Source organism: Pleurodeles waltl, chromosome 4_1 (genome assembly GCF_031143425.1).
Source record: "Pleurodeles waltl isolate 20211129_DDA chromosome 4_1, aPleWal1.hap1.20221129, whole genome shotgun sequence".
Taxonomy (NCBI): Eukaryota; Metazoa; Chordata; class Amphibia; order Caudata; family Salamandridae; genus Pleurodeles; species Pleurodeles waltl.
The window spans coordinates 391296902-391323305 of record NC_090442.1 but is presented as its reverse complement, the minus strand read 5'-3'; the positions used below and the strand labels follow the sequence as shown (position 1 = coordinate 391323305).

The following is a 26404-nucleotide window of genomic DNA, read 5'->3' as shown; positions in this document are numbered from 1 at the left end:
CTTGCGGGGCTCTCAGCAGGTTCTCTCACCCAGCATCCTTTGCAAACCTTAAAATGTGGCTAAAAAACACTTTTTCTGTACATTTTGGTGATGGAAAGTTCTGGAATCTGAGGGGAGCCACCAACTTACATCCACCCAGCATTCCCCCAGGTCCTCCAATACAAATGTTACCTCACATGTGGCGGTAGGCCAAGTACCCGCGACAGGGAAGGTCCAAAATGTATTGCGGCGATAATGATAACTGAGGTGAGTGTACTAATTAGTCCTGGGATTGGGGACCATTTAGGGAAACCTATCAAACCGAGAAATTTCTGAAAAGTAGACATCAAGGGAAGTCCAGGGAGGTATCGCTTGTGAGGATTCCCCAACGTTTTTTCCCCCAGAATGCCCTATAAAGATAAACCCTATTTTTCCTTGCATTTCTGTGACGTAAGCTACAGGAATATGCAGGGATCTACAAACTTCTTACCACCCAGCGTTCCCCAGCTTGTCCTGATGAAAAAGTTACCCCACTGGTGTGCCTGGGATTAGTACCCCTGACAGGAATGGATCACACAATGGTCAATGGTAGTGCTTAAATGAGACACCTAGAGGGATGCAGTGTGGTGTGACATGCATGGATCTCAGCAGGTTTCTTTTTACCCAGAATCCATTGCATATCTGAAACTTTAACTAAAAAAACAAAACATTTTCATTACATTTTCATGATAGAAACTTCCAGAATCAGCAGGAATCTAAAAAATTCCTACCACCCAGCATTACCTCACTTGTGCCGATATGAATGCTGTTCCACTTGTGTGGCTAGGCCCAGTTCCAGCAACGAGAACAGATCAAACCTAGGTCAATGGGATTCCCCTGTTGACGCTCCAATTGACCTTGGTTTGAGCTGTCCCTGTAGCGGGCACTAGGGCCAGATACACAAGTGGGGCTGTATTGTTATTGGCACAAGTGGGGTAATGCAGAGTTGTGCAAATTTTGTGAATTCCTGCAGGTTCCAGAAGTTTTCATCACAGAAATGGAAGTAAAATGAGTGATTTCAGGCAAACTTTGAGGTTTGAAGAGATATTGTGGGTAAGAAAACCTTGCAGAATCCACACAAGGCACACCATCCTGGACTCCACTTGTGCCACAGCATGGCCCCAGATACAGCAGCTACCTGTATTCCTTATATCTCTCACTGTAGCGATTTAATGCTTTTTATGTTGTGGCCTTTTGGCTCACCAACACAAGTGGGATACTGTTCTTATGGGGAGACATGTGGAAACTCAGTGTGGTAGGAAATTTGTGGCTCCTCGAAGATTCCAGAAATTTCCATCACAGAAATTTGAGGAACATGTTTGTTTCCTACCAAAGTTAAATTTTTGCAAAGGCTTTTTGGTAAAATTATCTGATAAGAGCCATGCAAGTCATGCACCCATGTACTCACCTGCTTTTCTAGTTTTAAAAAATGTGCGGGTTTGCCTAGGGGCCAGCTGGGCTAGGGCTCAAAATCCACAGCTAGCTTAATTGCCAAAAAAACGAAAACAAGGAGTTCTTAGTAAGGGTCATATTTATAATTTGACTGACAGAGAAGACTCTGTCGCCCTGGCAGAGGACTAAATGTTTCTCATGCTGAAACTACTCCCCCGCCAAATTTAGAAATGACCAACAAGCTGGGAGTCAATTAAAAAAACATTGACAGGAGCCAACGAAATGGCTGTTCCTGTCAATGCCTTTTTACGCTTGACGCACTACTCCATCAACATGACAGAGCGTCCTTCATTATTGTATTTTTATTTTCAGAAACAAAATCCCAAAGCCAGATTTTCTTTATGAAGAAAAAAAAAGGCCCCTCTCCCCATGGGAGTTATCTCCCATGGCAAGGGGCATTAGACAGTTATCACTGCCCCGTATCACTATGGATTATCAGGTGGTGACGGGCAGTAAAAACTGACTTGAATGTCTGCACATCTAAATTATGTGGCGGACATACAGGTCAGTCACAGATACCCCTTATTCAGTCAGGAGATGGGAGGGGAGCAGCCATACCAGAAATGGTCTGTCCGCATATATCTCAGGCAGCCAGACCAATATCTTCACAGTAATGATACTCTGTTGCCACTGTGACCGAGTATCATTACTGCCACAGATGTAAATCTGGTACTCATTTTTTTAAGTTAATCCACCACTTACACTGGTTAGTATTAGTGCCTCTAGAAATGATAGCTTTAAAACACAAACCCTTATCAAAGTATCTGAATACTGAAACCAAGACTACTGAAGGTGAGCTATAAACCCACATCAAGGCACCAACAGCTTTATGGTTCATTCACATGCCATTCACACACCACACACAAGACATTCATACCTCCTGCCACCGGCCCAATCCAACAGATCAGTGCACTCAAATCACATGCAAGGGCCCATCAGGCCCATCACATTAATTTGCCACAGGACGAAATCCCCATTCAAGAAGACCTTTGAACCAGTCATCAACCAAATTGCACACAATCACACCACAAACAAACCTCTATAAACACATAAGTTCAGACATGTTGACAGTTTATGCATCTACAACCTTCACAAATGAAAAACAGTCTGACTACATTTTTAACACCCGTCAAGTAACTGCATCCATTCTGAACATAACTAAATGCAATCCTAGTAAACCTTTGCTAATAGCTCTCATGACAGCCACATGAGGCTTAAGAGGAAGTCTTACATGTGTCTTCAGCACATTCACTGTGGTAAATCCAACTCGTTCTAGTTTGTGGATGCAAATTGGGGGTGTCAAAGAATGCCTTCCCAGACCTACATTGCTGGAACTGAGTGAGCATGCCTACCTTTGAAACTAAGGCAAATATTTTGGAGAAAACTGCCTAAGTTTCTTAAAGAGAACATCATAAACTACGAAGAACTGTCGTTTTTGACACAAGGGTAGTCATTGAGAGTGAGCATATGTCACGCGCACTGTTATGTGCAGTGATGTGACCGTGATGCACTTGTCACACAGTAAACGGAACATATAATAGATTCTGACAGAGGATGAACATGGCAAGCAGGACAATCATTTTATCCACACTTGTAGCGTTGGGTTCAAATTTCTCTGTTTTCATTTGTTTGTAAAATTCACTATCACTCCACTTTTCATACCTGTTCATGTCTCTGTCCTTACAAAAGTCCTGCCTTATCCTGAATACTTGACAAGTGAACCTATGGTAACACCTTCTGACACTAGCTACCTGAAGCTCAATAAAATGTGTCTTTTATGTGTCTTCAGCTCACTCACTGTATGAAATCCAACTCCTTCCAAGTTGTTGATGCAAGATAGTGGTGTACTGGAATGCCTTAGAGGCCTACATTCCTCAAACTGTACGAGCATATTTACCTTTCAAACGTAGGCAAACTTGCTAGGGTATACTGCCTAAGTTCCCAAAAGTAATAAGCGAAACAAATGTCCCGTGGGACTTATTCACTATCACTTCCACTTGTGAAAACTCAGTAACTTGTACCAGGACCAATGTTTTTGCAGAAGGATACAGGATGCAATATCTTTTATGATGATTGTTTACACATCTTTAGATAAGGAAAATGTACATTTCATTATGTATCCAAATAATTGCAAATGGCGCAGTGCAGTGCGCAGTGAACTAGTATTTATACAACAACATAGAACAAGATACTGAACAGATATCAAGGTTGCATAAGATTTTATATCAAACAAACATAAGCGGAGAACCTGTCTGTTCACATATGGTATTTCCTGGTGAATCATAACATGTTTTGAAGGCAACTTAGGGAGGGTAAGTTGATGTTTCAACCTGTAATTAGTCTTCGGATCTCATCAGAACAAAAGGTGTCTGACTAAAGTTCCCTAAAAACCATGGAATCTTGGGACCTTTAAAAAGGCATCAAAGGCATTCTGTAAGCAATACATCCAAGAATACTTCAATCCAGAAACTACAATGTATATCTGACCTCTGGTTAGTCAGGAAGTTGTGGAGGGGTAACAAATTGTTCAGAAGTGTACCTTTGTAGTGTGTGGAGAAAGTTCTCTCTCCTACCCCTTTCCTTGCTTGGAGCAGACTCTACAATGATGACATGGTTGCGCCTTTGTAACTCTTTCAAGAATGGGATCAGCAAAGTGTTGATCCTGCAGCCTTGCCAAGTGCTCCAGAGCACATGAATTGGTGATTGCGGTTTCTGTAACAATAAGACTTTCAATGACGGCCAACAACATGAGTCTTCCTGTGGTGGTCTGTTGATAAACAACATACACATTGTGGATCAGGAGGGTAAACAGTTTCTTATAACAAGTGTGAGTTTTACGATTCACATTGTATGGCTGAAGAACATGGTTGTTCTTATCCACTCCGCCCCTGTACTTGTTGTAATCAAGTATACAGGTTGGCTTGTGAACCTCGGCCATCTGACCCCAAATCATACCGGGGGAAATGCTCTCATCATAAATTGTAGTAAGCATGTATTCCATGCTCACACATTTAATTGCAGCAGCTGCGTGTTTAAGAGGACGGCTTTGAGCACTGGCACCTTTTTCTTTACAAATTAAGCACTGCCCTATGGGGCATATTTGAAAAAAGTGGTGCTGCACACAGTGCTGCCCCACTTTTCTTGCTCCCTTTAGCACCCTCCCTAACGCCACCATGTGCGTGTCATATTTAAAATACGGCGCAGAATGGCGGCAGTTAGGGGACTAGCATCAAATTTTTTATGCTAGTCCGGCGCTTTGCAGGATTAGCAAAATAAATGTTGACGCTAATCCTGCAAAGCACCCAGATTCCCATTGTAACCAATGGAAGCCTCCTTTTAATGCATGCTCTGAGCAGGCGTTAAAATTGGATAACCTGATTGAGAGCAGTTCATTGGAATGCAGTGCAGTGCTCTGGGATTTCTGGAGCTTTGTATAAACAAGCTCTTGTTGAAATTCTTTGTGGCAACAGCAAACTGAACCGCATGCCACAGTGCCAGCTTTGTACATCTCACTCAAAAGCTCTACTCCTGTATGGAAATTGTCCATATAAAGGTTATATCCTTTGTGAATGAGTGGCTGCGCAAGCTCCCATACACTCTTTCCTATGACTTTTAGAGTGGGAGGGAAACTTACAGGGTTTAGAGTAGAGTCCTTCCCTGTATACACTTTCAAGCTGTACACATAGCATGTAGAGCTATCACACAGCATGTACAACTTGATGCCATAGCGAGCTCTTTTGTTCACAATGTACTGGCTGAACAGCAGCGCCCTTTGTACAAAATCAAGGACACATCAATGACTATATTCTTTCCAGACGTACAAATCTCTGGAAACCTGGTAGACAATGTTCCATGACAGGCCAAATTTTTAACAACCTGTCAGGGTCTGGGTAGTCCTGGGGCAATGCAGCCTAATTGTCACTGAAATGAAGCATACTCTGCAATAGCAAAAAACAATCTCTGCTCATGTACAGTGTGAAGATGCCCCAATCCGTGCAAGTAAACCAGTAGGAATGCAAGCTTGGTTTGTGTCCTAACCCCATTTTGAGCGTAAGCCCCAAAAACTCTTCAACTCCTCAAGTGAAGTGGGAGTCCAGTGGTGTGCCCTAGAATGAGTCCCTGGAGTGCCTCCATGTCCCCTCAGAAATTGTTCAGCACTCAGATTTGTTTGCTGCACAATTTGCTCATGTAAGTCAACACCCAAAAAGAGATGGATGTAGTCAATTGGCAAAAAGCTGGCTCTATTGGCTTTACATCTAGGGTCACTGGTGAAAGGCAGAATTTGGGACTGAACTAAATTGGAAGTCTACAAGGAGAGTGCTTTGTCTGTGCTTGCTGTGGCTCATGCCGGCTCTCTGGGTTGGTATAACCTGCTACGGTCACCACACTGCACAGACTGTGCTTGTGACAGGACAGCACAAATGGCATCATCATGTTCCTCAGAATCACTGGAAGATAAGTCATTGGATGGAACTCGGCCAACTGAAAAATCACTTCCAGATTCTGCTCCATTTTCCTCTCCCTCAGATGCTGTCTCAGTATCTGCTGTCTCAGTCTCTGATCCTGCCCAGAGCTGTCCTCCATCACCCGAGTTAGGGCCTGGGCAGCAGTCATCCACCTAGACAACATCTCTGCTGACTTCCTAAAACCTTACTCCTAAAACAATGTCCTACTTGTAAGGCAGAAGTATTGTTCTAAATTAGTTGGCGTGTGTGTTCATTTATTAGATGTGTGCATCAGTAAATAAGCAAAAAAAGACGTATCTTTCTTTTGTGGTGAATCTGCAGGGTCTCCAAGGAGACTAATGAAACGAAAAAGAGACAGTGTTGCTTCACCTTACTACATAACTAATACAACTGCATACTTACATCACAGCTTCTGCAAAACTTTATTATTGTGGAGCTGCTGGGCCATTGCCAGTTTAAAAGTAATTCCCAAAGCTACAGATCTACATTTGATCTCAAGAAGCATACATTCACACAGTGGCCTCTACAAATTTGTATGCAGGTATGCTTCTTGTGAAAACTCACAGTGCTACCACCAGGATCAATGGAATTATGCAGACGGAGAGCACCAAATTACGAGGCAGAGTTGAGTAAATTATGCAGCAAGAAAAGGCAAATTATGCAGCATAATTCTGATCTTTTTTTGATAGTACGACTTAATTTTTTCATGATATGCAAACATAGTAATACTGTCCTGGCAAACATTTCACCTCATGAGTGCCACTTTAGCAACCAAATGCAGAAATAAGCAACAAAAGATTACTGTTTTCATTTGCTCATGCCCTTCCACTACATGAAAAACATTAATCTATTTGCAATATACTGCTTATGCTACATAAATCTACCATCTGCTGCACTACCTGAAGGTGGTAGGTTTAAGTGGCATACACAGAGTAATTTTTTTTACAAAGTGTGGTTTCCCTCTTGGGGTGGGGGCACAATCTCCCCCCATGGAAAAACACATAACTGAAAAAAATATATGTGGCCCCCAAAGGAGGTGCACCCATTTGCTGAGAATCAACCCTTACCAACATTGCCATACTTTTTTGTGTAGAAATGTAATTCCCTTGGGGCTGTGATTGGCGCCCTTCCCCCTGAGGGAATACATCTCACCCAAAAAAATGTTCAGTGCTCTCAGGTGGTTGGCCCCTGTGGAGGGAGGGCTGATAACCTGACAATTTCAGCATCCCTGTTTAACAACTAGCATGTTCCAGCTTGAGTTTAACATATGTGGCTGCGGTTTTAGTGGTGTGAGATTTATACCAGCAGTATAAGTGAAATTTGTCCCTCCATAAATTTCAAGTTAGAAAACTGCAGGTGTTATGGCGTCAAATACAGACTCATTGTAAGGTGATGTAGTTAGGAAAGAGGAGGCAGCATTTGCACTAAATACTACCATTAGGCAAAATATGAGGTAACATTTGGCAGAACAATTACACCTTTGTCAATTACCAATTCTTAGATATTTTACTACCTATCCTGTGTAAGCAGGCTTTGTGGCACATATTTTTTTGAAGGCCGTTTCACCACCTGCACTGTAGCTCCTTGTTGCCGAATGGCCCTCTCTGAAGGGTTACCCCAAACCTTTTGCCTTCCTCCTCCTCGCTCTCTGACCTAATTTTTGTTGGGTTTAGGACTCTGGACACTTTACCACTTCTAACCAGTGCTAAAGTGCATGTGCTCTCGCCCTAAAAACATAGTAACATTAGCTCATACCCAATTGGCATATATAATTTACTTGTAAGTCCCTAATAAAGTGCACTACATGTGCCCAGAGCCTATACATTAAATGCTACTAGTAGGCCTGCAGCGCTAGTTGTACCACCCACATAGGTATCCACTTAACCATGTCTAGGGCCTGTCATTGCAAGGTCTGTGTGTGTAGTTTCACTACTACTTCAACTTGGCATGTACATCAACTTGCCAAGCCTTAAACTCAATTTTTCTACGTATTAGTCACCCTAAGGTAGGCCCCAGGTAACCCATGGGACAGGGTGTTGCGTAAGTAAAAGGAAGGACATGTATGTATGTGTTTTATATGTCCTGGTAGTAAAAACTAAACAAATTCATTTTCCACTACTGTGAGGCCTGCTCCTCTCACTGACTAGCATTAGAACTACCCTTATATACTTTTAAATGGTAGATTCTGATCTGGAAGGAGTAACCCTGTCATGTTTAGTGTGACCATAATGGTAATAGAAAATCCTGCTTACTGGCGAAGTTGGATTTAATATTGCTATTTTCAAAATGCCACTTTTAGAAAGTGGGCATTTCTATGTACTTACTGCAATCTGTGCCTTACAGCCTGTCTCCAATCCACGTCTTGGTTAACAGCTCCCCTTGTGCATTCCACCCAGACAGCCATAAACACAGGACACCCAGTCACATCTGCATTCATCTACTTACTGAATGGGTCTCCCTGGGCAGGAAGGGTGGAGGGGCTCTCTCTTACACTTTAAAGGCCAGTGGCCTGCCCTCACACAAAGGACTGATAACACCCCCATAGGGATCCTGGCAGACAGGACTGGGCTAAAAGGGGAACTTGTGCACTCCAAAATCACTCTTTAAAGTTTCCTCCACTTCAAAGGAACTTTTGGGTATATGTACTGGGTCTCTGGCCCACACCAAATCAGACACTTCTGGATCTACACCTAAACTCTGTCAGAGGAACTGCCTGTCCGCCCAAAGGACTCATCTGGACTGCTTTGCTGAGAAGGACTGCTGCCCAGCTGAACGCTGGCCTCTGACTTTGCTGGAAGGACTCTGCTGTCCCCAAAAGTGCTCTCCAAGGGCTTCGATTGAGCTTGCCTCCTGATCTAAAGTCTCAGGGCCAACAAAGACTTTGCCTACTAGCTTCTAGATAGTTTCCTGACTTTAGCTACTCCAGGACTGACTTCAGTGACTCAAGCACAGATGCTCTTGCCCGATGCCACACCTCTGCCTGCTCCGGCTCTGTGGTCCTCGCTACACGCAACGACTGCGGCCTGCAATGCAAGTTTGACGTCACCATGACATCGCTTACGTCCCGCATCGCCGAACCGGAACGACGCAGCCCGGCTCCCCGAGTGGAGATCGGCACAGTGCCAGTGTTGCGCCCGGAACTTCGATGCACAGCCCACCGGATCAATGCATCGTCGAGCCGGAATGACGCAGCCCACCTTCCTGCATGAAGAATCGACGCAGCACTTGCCGTGCGACACAAACTCCGTTGCATCACTCAGCTAATCAATGCAGCACCTGTGACTTTGCCTAGCATGCCCAGGATTTCCACGCATCGTCCCTGGGTGTCAAAAGACCCCACATCACGAAGAGGATTCAAGCCTGCATGCCGGAATCCGATGCAAAGTCCTCGCCGTGTGGAAAACAATCAACGCATCATCTGTGTGCACCCAGAAATCTGACATATACCCTTCGTTTTCCTCACATCTCCTTCTCTGCGGTCTCCGTGCGTGTAATTTTGACGTATACCAGGTACTTTGTGCACAAAAGAGACAATTGTTGCTTTTTAAAGACTTAAGACTCTTCTTATCATTGCAAAAGTGATATTTCAACTTGTACTTATCAAATCTTGAACGTTTTGACCTTAATTAATTCAGATAAATATCTTATATTTTTCTAAGCTTTTGTGGTGTATTTTTGTGATGTTCTCACTGTGTTATTGCCTGATTTATTGCACAATTACTTTACACATTGTCTTCTAAGTTAAGCCTGACTGCTCAGTGCCAAGCTACTAGAGGGTGGGTGCAGGATAATTTGGATTATGTGTGACTTACCCTGACTAGGATTGTGGTCCCTACTTGGAGACTCCATTTCTAAAAAAGACCAAGCACAAATATAGTCACAACACAACTTAATGTCCTGTGTGCTGTTAGGGAGGGCTGCACCTCTTAACCCTATCGCTCATTAACCCCTTCTGGTCTAGATGGTACGTCCCCTTTAAGAATAGGGTATTGGTATCATTATGGCTCAGGTGCAGTCCTACCTTCTAACATTCCTGCACTCCATCTCTCCCAGTTCAGTTTTCACTTTGCACAACAGAGTCTGGAGTCCCACCAACTACCAACCCCAAATGACTATGTTCAGGAAGTCTAATCAGCAGCGCCTTGCCAAACAAAAGGCCTAAGTTAATTTCTGAAAAAAGTGATGTCTGTACTTCCTTCACTGAGTGTCTAGTTGTCTCCCTCCAGTTTCAGTAATGTCATCAATACATTTCTAATATCAGTAACAACCTTGTCACCTCCATATTGTGCTCAAGACCAGGTTAGGACCATCCCTAAACAGATTGCAGATGCCTCCATTATTCTGGCTTACTCATGCACATCATGCATTTACCACACAGGCTTATGCAGACAGTCATACTCAAAATTCAGTTGGGGTTTTAGAGCAAGGAGTCAGGTAAATGCACAGATCAAAGCTTTACATAAGTGGGCCAATAGGCCTCTGCTTTAGTGATAAAAATAAAATGGAGTGGTCAAAACTATGGATTCACAAAACATGGTGTGTTACCACCAACACCATATTTGCTAAACTCAAGATATGGACAGTGGTCCACTGTCTGTCAATGAGGGCATGCTTGGTGCACACTCCAAGGCATAAGATGGGTTCAAGGCCATATTTATGTCAAGGTGTCGCTTAGGTTCTCATTATGCTAATGAGGCTACTGAATTTGGGAGACAGGATCACATGGATTTTGGCTACTAAGTAGAATACCACACCACATGATGCCAGTCAGCCTAATCCGGGTTCTCCGGCTAACTAGCAGCACCTTTTCTCTGGCCAAGATGATTGAAGCAAGCGGACGCATGACAAGAAGACTCCTCAGGGGAATCGTGGTCAATCAGATCCCATCCCTTTCTCTCAGTTACCAGTAAGTCTCATGCAGGCAAAGACAACAGAGGCAGACTATAGTTCAATAAAGATTTATTCAAGCAACTGCATCTTAGATAGAAAGGCATGTATTGCAATAACTAGGATGATAAAAACAAAAAAAAAGCAAGCAGGTGACTAACAGAGTTAAAACACAAGAATAGTACTACCATACTGTCACTAAGAATAATACATATATATATTTCTCCTACCTACACTATGTCTGAGCACAGCGTAATATGCCTAATTTGCCCTTTGGGTTTTCCCCTTGGGGTGCACCATCCCTCATACCTGGAGGAAGAAGCCTGTAGTGTAGAGAGACACCGTCCCCATGTGGATCAAGGGTCCGGACGTCTAGGCAAGTAGCTGCAGCGAAGCAATTAGCATACAGTCGTGGTCATCTGGCTGGAATCTCCCTCTAACGTGTCTGATACAAAGGGTTGTTTTTATAATAAAATAGCTGACATTCTAAGAAATGTACCCCACGCATGAGCTTGTGTTTTCTGTGAACGTTGGAGACACAGCATACCATGTTTGTTTGAATAAAATGTAGCAGGGTTAAAGTGCACAGCGGCAGGCCTAGTTAGCATAAAACAACATGTTTAAAACATGGCTAAAATAGCTATACAACAAAGGGACTCATGTCTCTGCATACAGGCTAGGCTAGCGTGACACTATGGTCAAAAGCAAAATTCTGCGTACTAGATACCACACAGTTAGGCAGTTAGAGCAAGAGAATGCAACTCTACACCACACAGTGGTTATTTCCATCCCAACATTTACCCTTTGAGAATCCTTCAACCACCCTTACCCTCGTCCGCTTCCTGCCCTTCCTCACTCTTTGTATAATTCTATCCTCTTATCACTGCCCTACTAATTACCTTTTTCCCCCTCATTCACTGTATCCCGAATACTGTCAAATATCAACTCAATCTCTGGAGTCTGACATTGGGCCTCTCCCATCAGCCCCTTATAGCCGCAGACATCCTTCATCTCCACCTGCTAGTAACCTTGCACCCATCCCCTTGCATCCTTATCAACAGCAGATTCACGAATAAGAACCATTTGAACATCCACAGCTTTATTACAAACTATAGACCACGTGTTATCTTCATTACAGCGACCTGAATAGGTGAAGATGCTGCCCTGTGCCCCACGAGCAGTCTCATCAGGTTTGCAACTCCTGATCAGAAACAGAAATGCTAAGAACGTGGCAATGGCTTAGTGTTCTTTTTCAAAAACTCCTTACTCCCTCCCAGATTTTAGAACTTTACAACCACTAAGTGCAGCTCCATCCTTGTCAGTGACTTCCCTCCAGCCACACATTCAACTTCACTCCTGTGGGCCTAATCACTAGGGGGTGCGAATTTCCCATAATTTGCTTTGGTGTAATTATGAGAGTTTTATTTAAATGATGCAAAATACATATCTGACATTTGTTCTGTTCGTTTGTGGTAAGTTTTTACCGCGAGCAGGCATATTCGTGGTAATCTTTTACAGCGAATAGCGCATACTGACGCGATGTATCATAATAACATAATTTCAGGAATTATGCATAACATGAGTAATGATAAATTATGAATTATGGCACCATAATGCAAATTTCTCCCGAGCCTACTAATCATCCCCTTTGCCTAATGCATCCTTCTCAGAAACCTTCTGTGACTGACTTGAACATTGCCTTCAACCACTATATACTATGTTTCCCAGGTAATATCAACAATTAGTTCTATGAGCCTGGCCTACCCTAAACTTGGTCCCTCCCAACAAACTCAAAAGCACCAACCCCTTGATGCAGGCTTCACCTTTTTGCACTCGACTAGCATGATAGGAAACCACCATATCACCCAGAGGGATGACCACATCTTCCAGAATAACCATCCTTCTGCTTTGATCATGCCAACCACATGTAACACAGACCATCTCAGACCAAGGAGGAAACTCAAACTCATCTAATTTCAGTTCCTCTTCTATCTGCGTACTGTGCACCTCCTACATAGGTTTTAATACTGGAATCCTTTATATAATCCTGTCAACGTTGAGCAAATAAATATATACATACAAAGACAAAAATGGACAAATACATAAAGGTTTCTATTTATACACAAGTTTATTATTAATCGATAGCCACTTATATTGTATTTCATAAATGAATGGACCAGAACCTGAAAACTCTCTATCAACCATCATTCATACCCACATACTCCTATCATGTTCACCAATTAAAAAGAATATAAATAAACAATTGGCCTAATTGATGTTATTCTTAACCTGTTCCACTAGTAAGGAGGGACACTGTCATCCAAGAGTGAATACATTTCACAGGAGTAGTTTTTCAAGTTCAACTGTTTGTAATTCAATTTCCCAGATTCAAATCTTCATGTTGTATATTCATTCAAAGTCTGTTTTGATGTATTATTTCATCCTTGGATATATCTTCCTCCAATGTATGTACTATATACAATATGTATTTCAAGATCCACTCAAAGGAACATCAAGCCAAAACTCCTGGCCAACAATCGTGCCGATGCACATATCGGTGTAAAGTGACCAGCCTTCTTCAGGGCACATACTTATCCACTGTCGCTAGTTAAAAGATGCATACAGAGAGGTCTGGTCCATTTTAAACCAATCTTCTGCTCCCTTTCTGTAATAATCTCGTTTTGAGAGACAGATCACAGCCTGCCACACATCAAAACTTTGGGTAGGGGAGGGTTAAAACCTTTATGTGAAAGCTCACATGAACTTTTTCTGTTCGTGGCGTCCAGCTCACGAGCTTACAAAGCGAGTGGCACATTGAGTTTCCATCTCGCTGCTGTTGAGTTTTCCCTTTGTGCAGTATTTGTCCCTGTCCCGCTCCTTCATTCTTTGTTCAGGGTCCCCTTCCTCCGGTTGGCTCTCTGCCTAACGTCCCTAAGGTGGGAGTGCAGCAATTGTGTTCTGGCTTACTGCAGCCTTGGACACAGGGGCGTAGTGAACCCCCAGCTTTAGTAGCTACAGCGTAGGTGGAGTTCTTGATGGGCATCTTTTGTCTGCAACTCGGCAGACAAAGGCTTGTAAATAATTTGAAAGTGTGGATAGTTGGTTGGTTAAGTGAGTTAAAGGATGGGCGGATGGATATGTGTGTAAGTGAAAAGGTTGATGGATGGATGAATGAGTGAAAGGATGGATGAACGAATAAATGGATTAATGAAATGGTGGATGGATGGATGAAAGGATGGATAAGTGAAAGAATGGATGGATGAATAAATGAAAGGGAGGGTTGATAGATGGATGAAAGGGAGAGTGGCTAGATGAGTGAAAGGATGAATGGATGATGAGAAAGGGTGGATGGGTCGAGTGAAAGGACAAATTGAAAGGGTGGCTAGATGGATGAGCGAATGATGGATGAGTGAAAGGATGGATGCAGGGACATTGTGAACCCCAACCTTAGGATCTACAGTAGAGGGAGGGGTCTTGATGTGCCTCTTCTATCTGCAACTATGCAGACAAAGGTGAGTGAGTGGATGGCTGTGCGATGGATGGATGAGTGAAAAGATGGATGTAAGGATGTATGAGTAAAAGAATGCAGGATGAGTGAAAGGGAGTATGGATTGGTGGATGGATGGATGGGTAGGTGAAAGGGACAGTGGGTGGATGGATGGAAGTATGGATGGATTAGTTAAAGGGTGGATGGAAGATGAGAGAAAGGATGGATTGAGTGAGTGAGTGAAAGGAAGGATGGCTGAGTGAAAGGGATGGTGGATGGGATGAGTGAGAAGGAGAATGAGAATGAGTGGACTGATGGAGTGAAAGGTTGGAAGGATGGAGTGAAAGCGTGGAAGGATGAATGAAAGGATGGCTGAGTGAATGCATGGATGAGAGAGGATGGACGAGTGAAAAAATGGATGGATGAGTGAAAGGGAGGATGGATGAAAGGGTGGATGAAGGGATGGGTCAGTGAAAGAATGGATGTTTGAAGGGGATGATGGATGGTTGAAAGGGTAGATGGGTGGATGAGTGAAAGAAAGGGTAAATAGATGGACAGGTGAGTGAAAGCGTAGATGGATGAGTGGATGGATAGATGAGTGAAAGGGTAAATGGGTGGATGGATGAGTGGATGAGTGAAGGGGAGGATGGATGGGATGGATGGAGTGAAAGGATGGATAGATGAATCACTGTAAGGATGAAGCGATGATAGAACAGGTGGATGGAGAGATGGATGAGTTAAAGGCTGGATGAATGGATGGATAGGTTTGGAGATGAATGGATAGGTTTAGATACGGATGGGCAGATGTACACAGAGGTGAACGACTTAATGATAGATGAAAGGTGAACGGTTAATAGAATTTAAAGATGAAATTGTGGATATCAGCAGGTGGATGGAAGGATGACAAGTTGAATGAATAGATGCTTGGACAGGAATCCTCTTCTGGGGAGGGTAGTAATGGTTTGCTTTGTTTTGTTTGTGCCATTAGAGCTTTGGCTTGAAGTGGGGGTATTTTGAGTTTCTGGCTACTCCCTTGCTTCGACACCTTGATTATTTTCAAGATGTCTACCTGTCGAAACAAAATCCAAGCTGGGCTGGTTCTCCAAAGAGCTAGAGGCAGTAAAACCTGAAAACATATCCCTTGAAAGATCATAGAAAACATTTGGCACCAATGATAAGCTTAGCCTCCAATGCCATTGTAGAAGTGGCTTCACTACATAACTTGGGTTCTTGAAGCAAGCTTCTCATCAGGAGAACTGCACAAAGCCCATTGCTGAATTTTGGAGTCCTAAATGTACCTTCATTGGCACCCTGTATTCACAAGATTGTTGTGATTAGCTTATGGCACATTTAATCTGCAATACCTAAGTGCTGAACAACTCCGCCTGACCAAGACCACTGAAGCAGGTTCACCACAACCACAGCCACACAAGTTGTAGCGCTCCTGACTATACCCAAGACTTCTCTTTTTCAACCTGCTCTCAACTAGTTAGTGTAGTACTGGAGTATTGTGAGAATATTGTTCAATATAAATATTTTGTCTAGTTATCATTGTTTACTAAAGTATCACCCCATTGGATTTGATAATATAAAATGTAAGCCAGAGAGAACCATCAGTTTGTATTTAGTACATGATATTTATGTCAACCAATGTTTCTGTATATGATATTTTGACATGCTACCAAGCCAGTAATCTCACAGAATTTAACAAAGTGAGTAGCACAGAAGTCTCACTGGATGCGCCTTAGCCACTAAAGTCTTCAAGATATCAATATTTTTAATTCAGCAGCACTTTGTGGCAGACCCATCATCAACCACGTCATGTCTGGAGCATTTCCCGTGTATCTCAGACCATGACGCCAAACCAGTTCTCAAGCAGCAAGGCCTTAATCCATCAGACTGTGCAACCTCAAACGTGTTTCCAATAGACCCTTCCTCAGCAAACTCATTGAAAGATTAACCTCCGCACTACTCTCGGTCTTTGTCAAGGAGAGCAACTTACCTTCAGACTTCCAAACTGGATTCAGTCTTTGTAAAGGCACATAAAGCACCTTGGTAGCAGCATGCAATGGACTTAAGTTTACCGTTGACAAAAATGGGTCTGGCCTCCTTCTAGTACAGAGCCCCTTTTCCACCGTTGATACTGTCTATCATGCACCCTTACTGCAAAGTCCAAAATTCAACCCTTTATTGGAGCACCTCCTATCTCACGGAAAGATTACACATATCACTTCTTCTTTTCCCGTCCGCCTCTTTTGCCACAAACGCAGGTGTTACTCAAGACTCCGCAGGCTTCTCTCTTCTAGCCAATGCTACATCTCAGCCCTCTTTCAGACATTATCAAATCTTCAATCTCACCTGCCGCATCTGCACCAATGAAACCACGATTATTCTTGCTGAAGGCAGGCACGCTTAGCTCTTGCCTACCGGCAGTAGGCCATTGGATGTCTTGCAAGTACCTCAAGCTTGGTCTTTCGAGAAGATGACGCTTCTTATGTTGAATCACAATAGATTGTCTCCCCTTGGCATCACAACCTTCCAGCATCACCAACCCTCACTGGGATTCTTGGATGCAGACCTCACAATCTGGCACAGTGGATGATCACCTCACTATCGGTCCACAGGCAGAAGTATTTACTATGTAAACCTGCCCACATATGCCCCATCTACCTCACTCCCTTCTGCTTCACTTTATATCCACGGCGCTGCACGTTCACAATGAAGAATAATGTCGTACTCCTCTGACCATCACACACAACACCGGACACACTGGACACCTCTCACCTAGACCACACATTCTAGCAAACAGAGACAACAGATGGTAACTTTTTACCCACTTGCCCAATGGAGCACTTCCGGGTCATAGCACTGTTATGAAGCACTGATCTACAGCTGCAGTACAATAAAATGCAATATGATTCCAAGCAGTCAGTCACCAAATCTGAATTTCCGCAATCTGCTTCTCATTATTTTCACATAATGCCTGACAATGTATGTGTACCATTGTCTAATAGACTGCAAAGCAGCTGATGGCGGATCGCAGCCAGTGCAGGGTACTGACTCACACGAAGAGGCCCGGAAGTAGACCTGCTTCAGAAAACATGATTTGAGCATGTTAGCCTGTTTGTAGAAGGGTTTAAATATTGCCCACAGAACAAGCAAAATGGGCAAGAAGCAGAAGCAGTGACTCTGGCGTAGGTTTACGCACATCTTCCCAACACTAAAAAGGGTTAATTGTAGTTTCGTGTCATGTCATTTTCCTTTTATACGTCATTTATTTCTGCAGACGTGCTGAGGGGTAAATGCGGCATTTGCCTTACGTTAATGTTAGCGAAATTTCCAGAGAGATACAGTACAATGAAATCGGCCAGGCACATGTAACGTGACTGTATATTCAGTCCACAGTAAAAGGCACAACCAATGCCTAGTGTGCCTGTGCATGGTGATTATTGTAAACACTCTTTAATGTTAGTTCCCTCATTTATATCTGAAGGGCTTGCACGTGCTCCTCTGTGACACACTAAGCATTCCCCTCTTCTTCCTCTGTATTATTGTTATTTTCTGAGAGCAGCTTTGCTTCCGTAGTGCAGGACATCTATCCTGACTTCCCTATGACTTCTCAAGTGTATATGATTTTTACTGCTAAGTGTCTGCATGAATGAATGAATAGATGGTGATGTTAGGGCATGTAAAGAACAAGTCAGTCGTAGAAGTGCTTCTGGAAGGGGCGGTGATCCTGTATTCTGTTCTCTCCTATTTCCAAAGCTGAATAAGTAGTCATGTGCCAATGTTGTTTTGTGACTGACAATGCATGTGGATGGTTGAGCCCGAGGGTAACCTGCATGTGTTACATGCTGTGATAGCACAGCCTCTAGCTCCATGAGGGGCAATATCTTTCCTAGACCACGGCTGATCCTACCGTATTAAGTAATTCTGCTAACTGTATTTCTTCAGTAAAATGCATCTCTCTCTCTTTCTGTCTTTCTCTCTCTCTCTCTCTCTGTTTCTATCTCCTCCACAAGAGTCGAGGGTCCAGGGTGAAGATCAATATACAGCAGACCAATCTAGAGGATCTAACCCATATTTATACTTTTTTAGCGCCGCATTTGCGTCATTTTTTGACGCTAAAGCGGCGCAAACTTGCCAAATACAATTGTGGGCCTTATTTATACTTTTTGGTGCAAAACTGCACTAAGGCAGTTTTGCCCCAAAAAGTTTTGCACCGGCTTGCACCATTTTTTAGCACCAGCTGGGCACCATATTTATGGAATGGTGCAAGCCGGTGCAAAGGTTAGGCTAGCTTAAAAAAAAATGACGTTAGGCAGTTTTGAGTCAAAATAAATGATTCTGACCAGATTAGCATCATTTTTTGACGCTAAGGGGCATATTTATACTCTGTTTGCACTGAATTAGCGTCATTTTTTTTAAACTCTAATTCAGTGCAAAACTAACTCCATATTTATACTTTGGTGCTAGACCCGTCTAGCACCATATTTATGGAGTTAAAGTCATTTTTTGGAAGTGGAAACCTACCTTGCCTTAATGAGATGCAAGGTAGGCATTCCCGTGCAAAAAAATGACTCTATGGCCTTAACACCATATTTATACTCCCATGTAAAAATGGTGCAAGGGAGGGAGGAGGGGTCAAAAAATGGGGCAAAGCTTGCTTTGCCCCATTTTTTAAGACCTGGGTCAGGGCAGGTGTTAGGGGACCTGCGGCCCTATTTCCATGGTGTAACACCATGGAATAAGCCCAGAGGTGCCCTCCCTAGGCCCTAGGGGAACCCCCACCCACACTAGAGGGACTGCGAGGATGGGGGACCCCATCCCAGGTAAGTACAGGTAAGTGCATTTTATTTTTGAAAGTGCCATAGGGGGCCCTGAAATGGGCCCCCATACATGGCACCGGGTGCAATGGCCATGCCCAGGGGACCCCTGTCCTCTGTGCTGGCCACTGGGGTGGTGGGCATGACTCCTGCCTTTTCTAAGGCAGGAGTCATGTGGCATGGTAGGTTTAGCACCATAAAATGACGCTAATCTGGTTAGAGTCATTTTTTTTTACTCTAACCTGCCTAAAGCCATTTTTTGGTGCTAAACCCTCTTCTTCTATACTGCCAGCCCCACCCGACTAAAGTCATTTTTTAAAACTCTAGCCTACCCTTTGCACCGGCTTGCACCATTCCATAAATATGGTGCCCAGCTGGTGCACAGAAATGGTGCAAGCCGGTGCTAAACTTTTTGGTGCAAAACTGAGTTAGTGCAGTTTTGCAGCAAAAAGTATAAATAAGGGGCAATATTTTGTAAGTTTGCGACCCTTTTGTGTCATAAAATGACGTTAATGCGGTGCAAAAAAAGTTTAAATTGGGGCCTTGGTGCTAGATGGGTCTAGCACCAAAGTATAAATATGGAGTTAGTTTTGCACCGAATTAGAGTAAAAAAAAATGACACTAATTTGGTGCAAACAGAGTATAAATATGCTGCAGAGTATAAATACGCCCCTAAATATGGAGTTAAGGCCATAGAGTCGTTTTTTGCACGGGAACGCCTACCTTGCATCTCATTAAGGCAAAGTAGGTCTCCACTTTCAAAAAATGACTTTAACTCCATAAATTTGGTGCTAGAGGGGTCTAGCACCAAAGTATAAATATGGAGTTAGTTTTGCACCGAATTAGAGTAAAAAAAAATGACACTAATTCGGTGCAAACAGAGTATAAATATGCCCCTGTATTTTGTAAGTTTGCGCCGTTTTTTTTGCGTCAAAAAGCGGCGCAAATGCGGCGCTAAAAAAGTATAAATATGGGCCTACATTTTTCCCTCTCTGGTGAATTGAGTTGGTGCCCATTTCTAGGCTCAAAAACTCCTTATATAGACCTGACCGTGGGCAAGACGATTGCACTTTTCTGATGTTTCCACATCTTGGGGTTTCTGTTAAATCTCCTGTTAGCAGAACTGCAGAGGAAGGGATGTTTCTGTCTGGAAGATGACCACGTGGTTCAGAATAAACAGTACTCTATAGGTCAGCAGCAGTGCTATGGCAAGACAAAGTTGAACGCAGTTGTCAAACGGGGATCATCCGCTGGTAGTAAATTAGTAATTATTGAAAGTGGATTAAAATCCATATTCAGAAGAATTATGGATTAACAGAATTTACTATTTTGTGAAGACTCACTGGAAGTGTCTTTGCACCACATGCCTGAAAGCATAACACATAGCCTGTCGCAGATCACTGAGGAAAACTTTTCAGAATTGTCTGATGCTTTGTGAGCAGTGTCAGCCGGGCAAAATTTATAGAAAGGTTGAACAGTGGGACTAATCTAATTTGAGTGAGAGCTAGGATCAGACCATTCAGTGCCTTCTGACCCACCGTTCCAGTATTGTTAACAACACTGAGAGATGTTGACTTCACAAAGTATGGCTGTTGACGGTCTGCACTTCACTGACAAAGCTGTGGAAGTATAGACTCAGCCAGGCTCTGAGCAGTATGGCAACTAAAATACAAACTTGCTTTCACTGATTAATGAAATAGCTCTTCACTAAGCAATTCTTGTGAAACGTCAACATTTGATTGGCTTGTTGTGTTCACTACTGAGGTGAACCTCCATATGAATATAACAGTTAAATGAATCATCAGAAGAAAACTGTAAGTGTCCACGTTTTTATAAACATTTGAAAATCAAACGGCATCAATTTAGAAAAATCTTTGGGAGTCTAGTATAGTTTTGTTGGAGCCACAACATTTCCTGTAGTTGTGTGAGCAGTTTGTTTGGGGCATTATCAGAGGGAAAAGGCTTCAGAGAGTTAAAAGGCAAACATTGGCTTGTGAGAGGGGCTGGCCCTTATCCAATTTAGTGGAAATTGGAATATCCCAATGGCTAATCAAATTCAAAGATTACTTCAAGAACTTTGGAGAACCAATCCTTGCAGTTTCTGCTTCAGGTAGCAACAATCCATGACCACTATTTAGAGCTGAAATTACCACTATTCTATAAGTGTATACTAGGTAGACAGACAGATTTTATGAGTGGGTACGGAATCAGTCCAGCCCTTTCAATGAGGTGTCTGCCATTCAGACAGGCCACTCATCCAAAGTTGTCTTCTTGATGTTGCACTCTCTCAGGTCAAGTCTTGGTTTGGAGTGTCTGTCAAATAGGAAATGTCTTTCCTGGAAAGGACCAGACAGCACATTCCAAAATAGGGGGTGATAAATGTCATTAGGTGGGAACATTCTGGAAAAGGGGGATCAGCTACTCCTTTAGATAAAAAGGCCTGTACCTTTCACCAACCACTGGTAGTGCATAGCCTATGCTTGGGGGCAGTATTCACCACTCCCACACTAAAGGAAATGCAACCTAGCTGGTCCCCAAAAATCCTAACAGTTTCTAGCACTCTGTCAGAGAGCACTTGTCAAGAGACCTATAACATGATTCTGTGAGAATGGTTAAAACAAGGTTGCCACATTTAACCCAAGTGAATGCCCTCCCTACCAAAATCAGACATCCAGAGACTTGGTCTGCCCAATGAAGGCTCTAACATTTGATATACTGAACATGTTAGGAGGTCCATTAGCATTCCTAAGGGACAACCCTTCCCTGTGTTGCACAGTGAATCCCAGCCCCTTTGTGGAAATCGATCACCTCATCAATTTCAGGTTCTGCCACTCCATGACCATAATCTGAGATGGAGACAGAACCTCTTCAATGTCTAAATTATGTAATATGTTTCCTCATCAATTCTGCCTAGTTTTTAACCCTGGGGAGAAACTGATATCTCATGAAAGCAAACAAATGGCTCCTACCCATGTTATCTCTTTGCCAGAATGATGCCAATACTCTTGCCAGAGGCATCCATCTGTGCTATGAAGAGCTTACTGCACCCAGACACCTGGACAATGGATGCTTTTCTCAAAGCATTCTTCAGCCTGTCCAAGGTTTCTTTACATTCCAGTTGAGCCACTTTGGTTTGAAAGTCAACCCAGTCAACTGAGAAACTATTGTCCTATAATTCTCCATGCATTTTTGTTAAAACTCACTTAGGTCATAGCCTTGGGAATTCCCCAGTCCAACACCACTTGAACTTTGGTATCTGGAAGCTGGATTTTGACACTACCTAGCTAGTTCCCATTGGTAGCCCACTGAGCTTTGCCCAATCTAGCACTTGTTTGTCTTGATCATCAACTTGGCCATCTTCAGATACTGCAGAACCCTTCTCAGCTTGTCATCCGAGATAGCACAGTAGACTACTATGTTGTCTATTTAGGCAACACTGAAATCCTCCTTTCCAACTATGACATCTTTCATCATGTGCCAAGAAGTGTGGGGGAGGGGCATTCTTCAGCCTAAATGGGATGACTTGTATCTGACAGAGTTCATGACAGGGTTCAATTGGTGTCCCAAGTGTCACTTTCTCATATGCCTCAGTAGTAAGTGCAATCTGCCAGTACGTACTGGTCAGATCAAAGTTGCTCCAGCACTTGGCACCACCTAGCTTGTCAACAAATTATAGCCACTTGATCATACAGGTGGGAGTTGATCTTTTTGAACTCAATAAGACCACAGTAGTCCATTCAAAATCTCAAGTCCTTTGAGCACCAACAATACTGAACTTGCTAATGCACTGCATGACTTTCAATAACATGCCGAACACAGCTATGCACAATTACATCATAAAAGATCCAAATATCATACTATGTGCAGGTATAGCTTCACATGCCCTTGAAAGCCTCATCATGCTCAATGTATGTCATTGATAATTAATGAAGCCACCTCATGATCAGGCTTACATGCAGATGGCGAGTGGAGCCTCTCTGTGAAGCCACTTCTCTGTGGTCTACACAACTCAACGGCAGCTAAGTAATCCTAGTAACAAGTATTGCTGCGGTACCTGGGAATGCTGAATCCAGATACTAATGTAAACTTGAACATAGTGCCCATAAAATCCTGAGGGATGCTGAGGGAGAGTCTGAAGCTTGCAGGTTGGTAGGGTATGTATGAATTGTATTTCTTCAATGTCGCATTTTTTAATGGAAGATTGTATTCTGATGATGTAATCAAAATAAATATAATTCTGTCTTCATCTGTGTTCTCCCACTGGTGACACTGCTGTCACTGCCACGGAGGGGGACCATTGTGAATCCTTCCCCAAAGCCCAATATAGACCCTAATTCCAAGTTGCACGGTGCTGGGATAACAGCCAAAGCTCACTTGATTTTTTCTTTCCTATGTGTAAATCCCCACCAGTACTATGCAATTACGTGTAAGATCCCATTGAATGGGACATTACCATGTGTGACTGAGTTTTTTCGGTTGTAAAACCACGTGGAATGCGCCATTCTCTATGGTTTTACTGTGTACTTTTACCATGAGCTTTGTTTGACCAGGTGGCAAAAGTATGCATGGACACGTGGGCCCGGTAGAGAAGATTTTTTCTAGCAGGGTGAAGCATTACATGCTTTATATGCGCCACCGTACTAAAAATGGAATGAGGCTTGGCTTTTGCTGCAAACAAAGCCTTATGCTATTTCCGATCAGAAAAATTGGGAATACTTCTCCAAACCTGCCCACTAGGACTCCGGCCAAGCAGAATTCCATGACTTAATTCTGCTCCACCTGAATCATGATCAGCCCCACAGTGGTCTGCTTATCATACTTGTAGCCGGTGCCCAGAGTATTCTAGCCCAAAGTCACAGTTGGTGTGGGCAACCTACGCTAATCAAGTGATTTCAAAGAGTCAAGAGTATAAGTAAATCACCACTCTTGGAACTCTCTTTAATGAAATGTTGCCTGACTTGCAGGTTCATGGCATCACCCTATTTTTTTCTTTCACCCTTTCTCTAGCAAAGGAAGCAGTTCAACCAATGCTCGTCCTCTATACCTCCTTCAGCAAGCAGGAAACCTTTGGGTGAATAGAGGAGGGATAAAGTGTGTGGGCGATCACACTCCTTTTTGCTGCTGTGGGGGCTACCTGTAGGACAGTGAATGGGAATTACAGAATGTAAAGACAGCTGTCCAATCATTGCTTACTTCGCTAATTTGTGTGGCCTTTTTGAACTCTGAGTCAGGAGGTCACAGGGACAATACTAGGGGTACCAATGATTACAAGCATGTAATGGCTGCTGCTCGTGATAGCCACTAATAGATGCCCATCCTTCATTTATGTAAAGGTATTAGTGTATTATTGGTTGTTCCTGTAACAGTAGAACCTGGAAAAAAGTAAATAATGCTTTGATTTTCTTCCTAGACAGATTCGTCATCTCGGATTCACCGTTTAGAGGAAGAGGTCAATGCCGCTCGAAACATGTATGACCAGGAGATCAATACACTTCGGGAACAGTTGAATCTGAGCAGCAGAGACAGATCTCGAGTGGAAATCAGTAGCCGTCAGAATTCACAACTAGCAACAGAATATCAGGACAGGTAGATTTCTAAATGTTTATAATTTATGTATAATTCAGGGAGCAGTCCTCTCTCATGACCATGTCTGGAAGGAAATTGAATTGAAAATATAATCTCTCCTTTGAATACTCATATAGTTTTTATCATATATTCTCTGAAACAGAATGTTCCTATAGTCATTTACCTTTCACGAGCATCACGTTGGCATCGCTATAACTCAGTTGGTAAGCCTAAATTGCAAAATATATGCATTCAATGGGTTGCAGACGGGAAAACAACAAAAGATCACTCACCCATTATTTCCTTTAAATCTTTGCATTGGTTATGCAAACAGTACACAACATACAGCATCATACCCTAGTGGATCTGCCAGAACCTATCTATGGCATACCTTCCAAAAGAAAGCCAATATAACGTTCCAACAATGAATAGCACAGCGTTGGTCATATAAGCGACCAGTTTACCAAGGGTCCATAATTCTTGCTTGCTCCCTTGTCTGTTTCTCAGTTCATATCCCATCTGTTCAGCCAGCATCAGTATTCCTCAAGCCGTGGCTATAGTTTACTGCCACTTTCGTTACATTGTCCGCTCCATAGCAATACAGATTACCTGGGGATGCAGGAGTACAACCAAGAAGGTCGTCTTGGTAGCGTCGGGGACCTCTCTGGGGCCTCTGCTCTGGATCAACACCAATGACTCAGCAGCCGCAGTTTACCCAGATAATTACTCAACTGTGAGTAAAGTGCCCAGCACTTCGAGCTATTGGGATTAGCACTGTAATGACGTAATAGGTGTTTAGAATGTATAATGGTTCTGTACAGTACTTGGTTTTGAGCTGTATAAGAGAATTGTAGTTGGCTTAGAACACCTGCCAGTTCAGTACACTGATACTCATCAAAAAGAATATTAAACCATTCACCAGTTTATGAAGCACCGCCCGTTGTTCCTGATGTGGAACCGGCAAACTGTAGCCATCCCTTAATCTGTCCTTTTTGTTAATTTTTAAACTTTTTACAGTATTTAGTGTCAAAAACTTTGTTATGCAGGCATTTGACACACAATCTCATGTGGCGTGCAAGAATTCAGCTCTCACGTGTGCATCTGGGGCAATTTGCAGACATTTCCTTACATTTTCTGCCTATGTTCTGTGTCTTTAGCTGTACTTTTTTATTCTAAAACTAACTTTTCTGGATACCTATTAAGTGTATACATCCTGTCCCATACTACGTATGTGACACATGTAACATCTGTATTGTAGATCCGAGTCAAGTCGTTCCCAAGTTTATTAAGGCCAAGATTTTTTGGGCCATATGTACGAACACATTTTCCCATAGACACAGAATGGGTAAAACGGTTTGCTACATCTGGCCCTTTGTTCCTTACAGTGTCGCTGAAGAACATGAAGTGTTTCTGTCGCCTTCTCTCGACCGCTAAATAGTGCATAGTACCATGTATGTCAGTTGCTCGGGGTCTATTAATGTTGGTCCCTACTTGTCTATTATCTCGATGTGGCAATTGAACTGACAGCACAGCATGGTTTACTTATTTATACTCTACTCGGGTCAATTTCAATGTTGTACTATCTTCAGTCAACTGTAATTGTGCCTACTTTTGTCTCTACATCTGTTTACCCCAGTTAGGCTTGAAGGGTGTGTCTCTATTACAATTCGTCCATAGTAGTCTTATCCCTCCTTCCAGTCCCA

General features: G+C 42.9%; 1 protein-coding gene across 1 annotated transcript in view; it reads left to right on the top strand.

The window, feature by feature from the left end:
• LMNTD1 (lamin tail domain containing 1) overlaps positions 1–26404 on the top strand; it is a 1007849-nt gene that overhangs the window by 69034 nt on the left and 912411 nt on the right. Inside the window, exon 3 of the mRNA XM_069228593.1 lies at positions 24547–24722. Within this exon, the coding sequence (XP_069084694.1) occupies positions 24547–24722 (176 nt within the window). The remainder of the gene's footprint in view (positions 1–24546; positions 24723–26404) is intronic.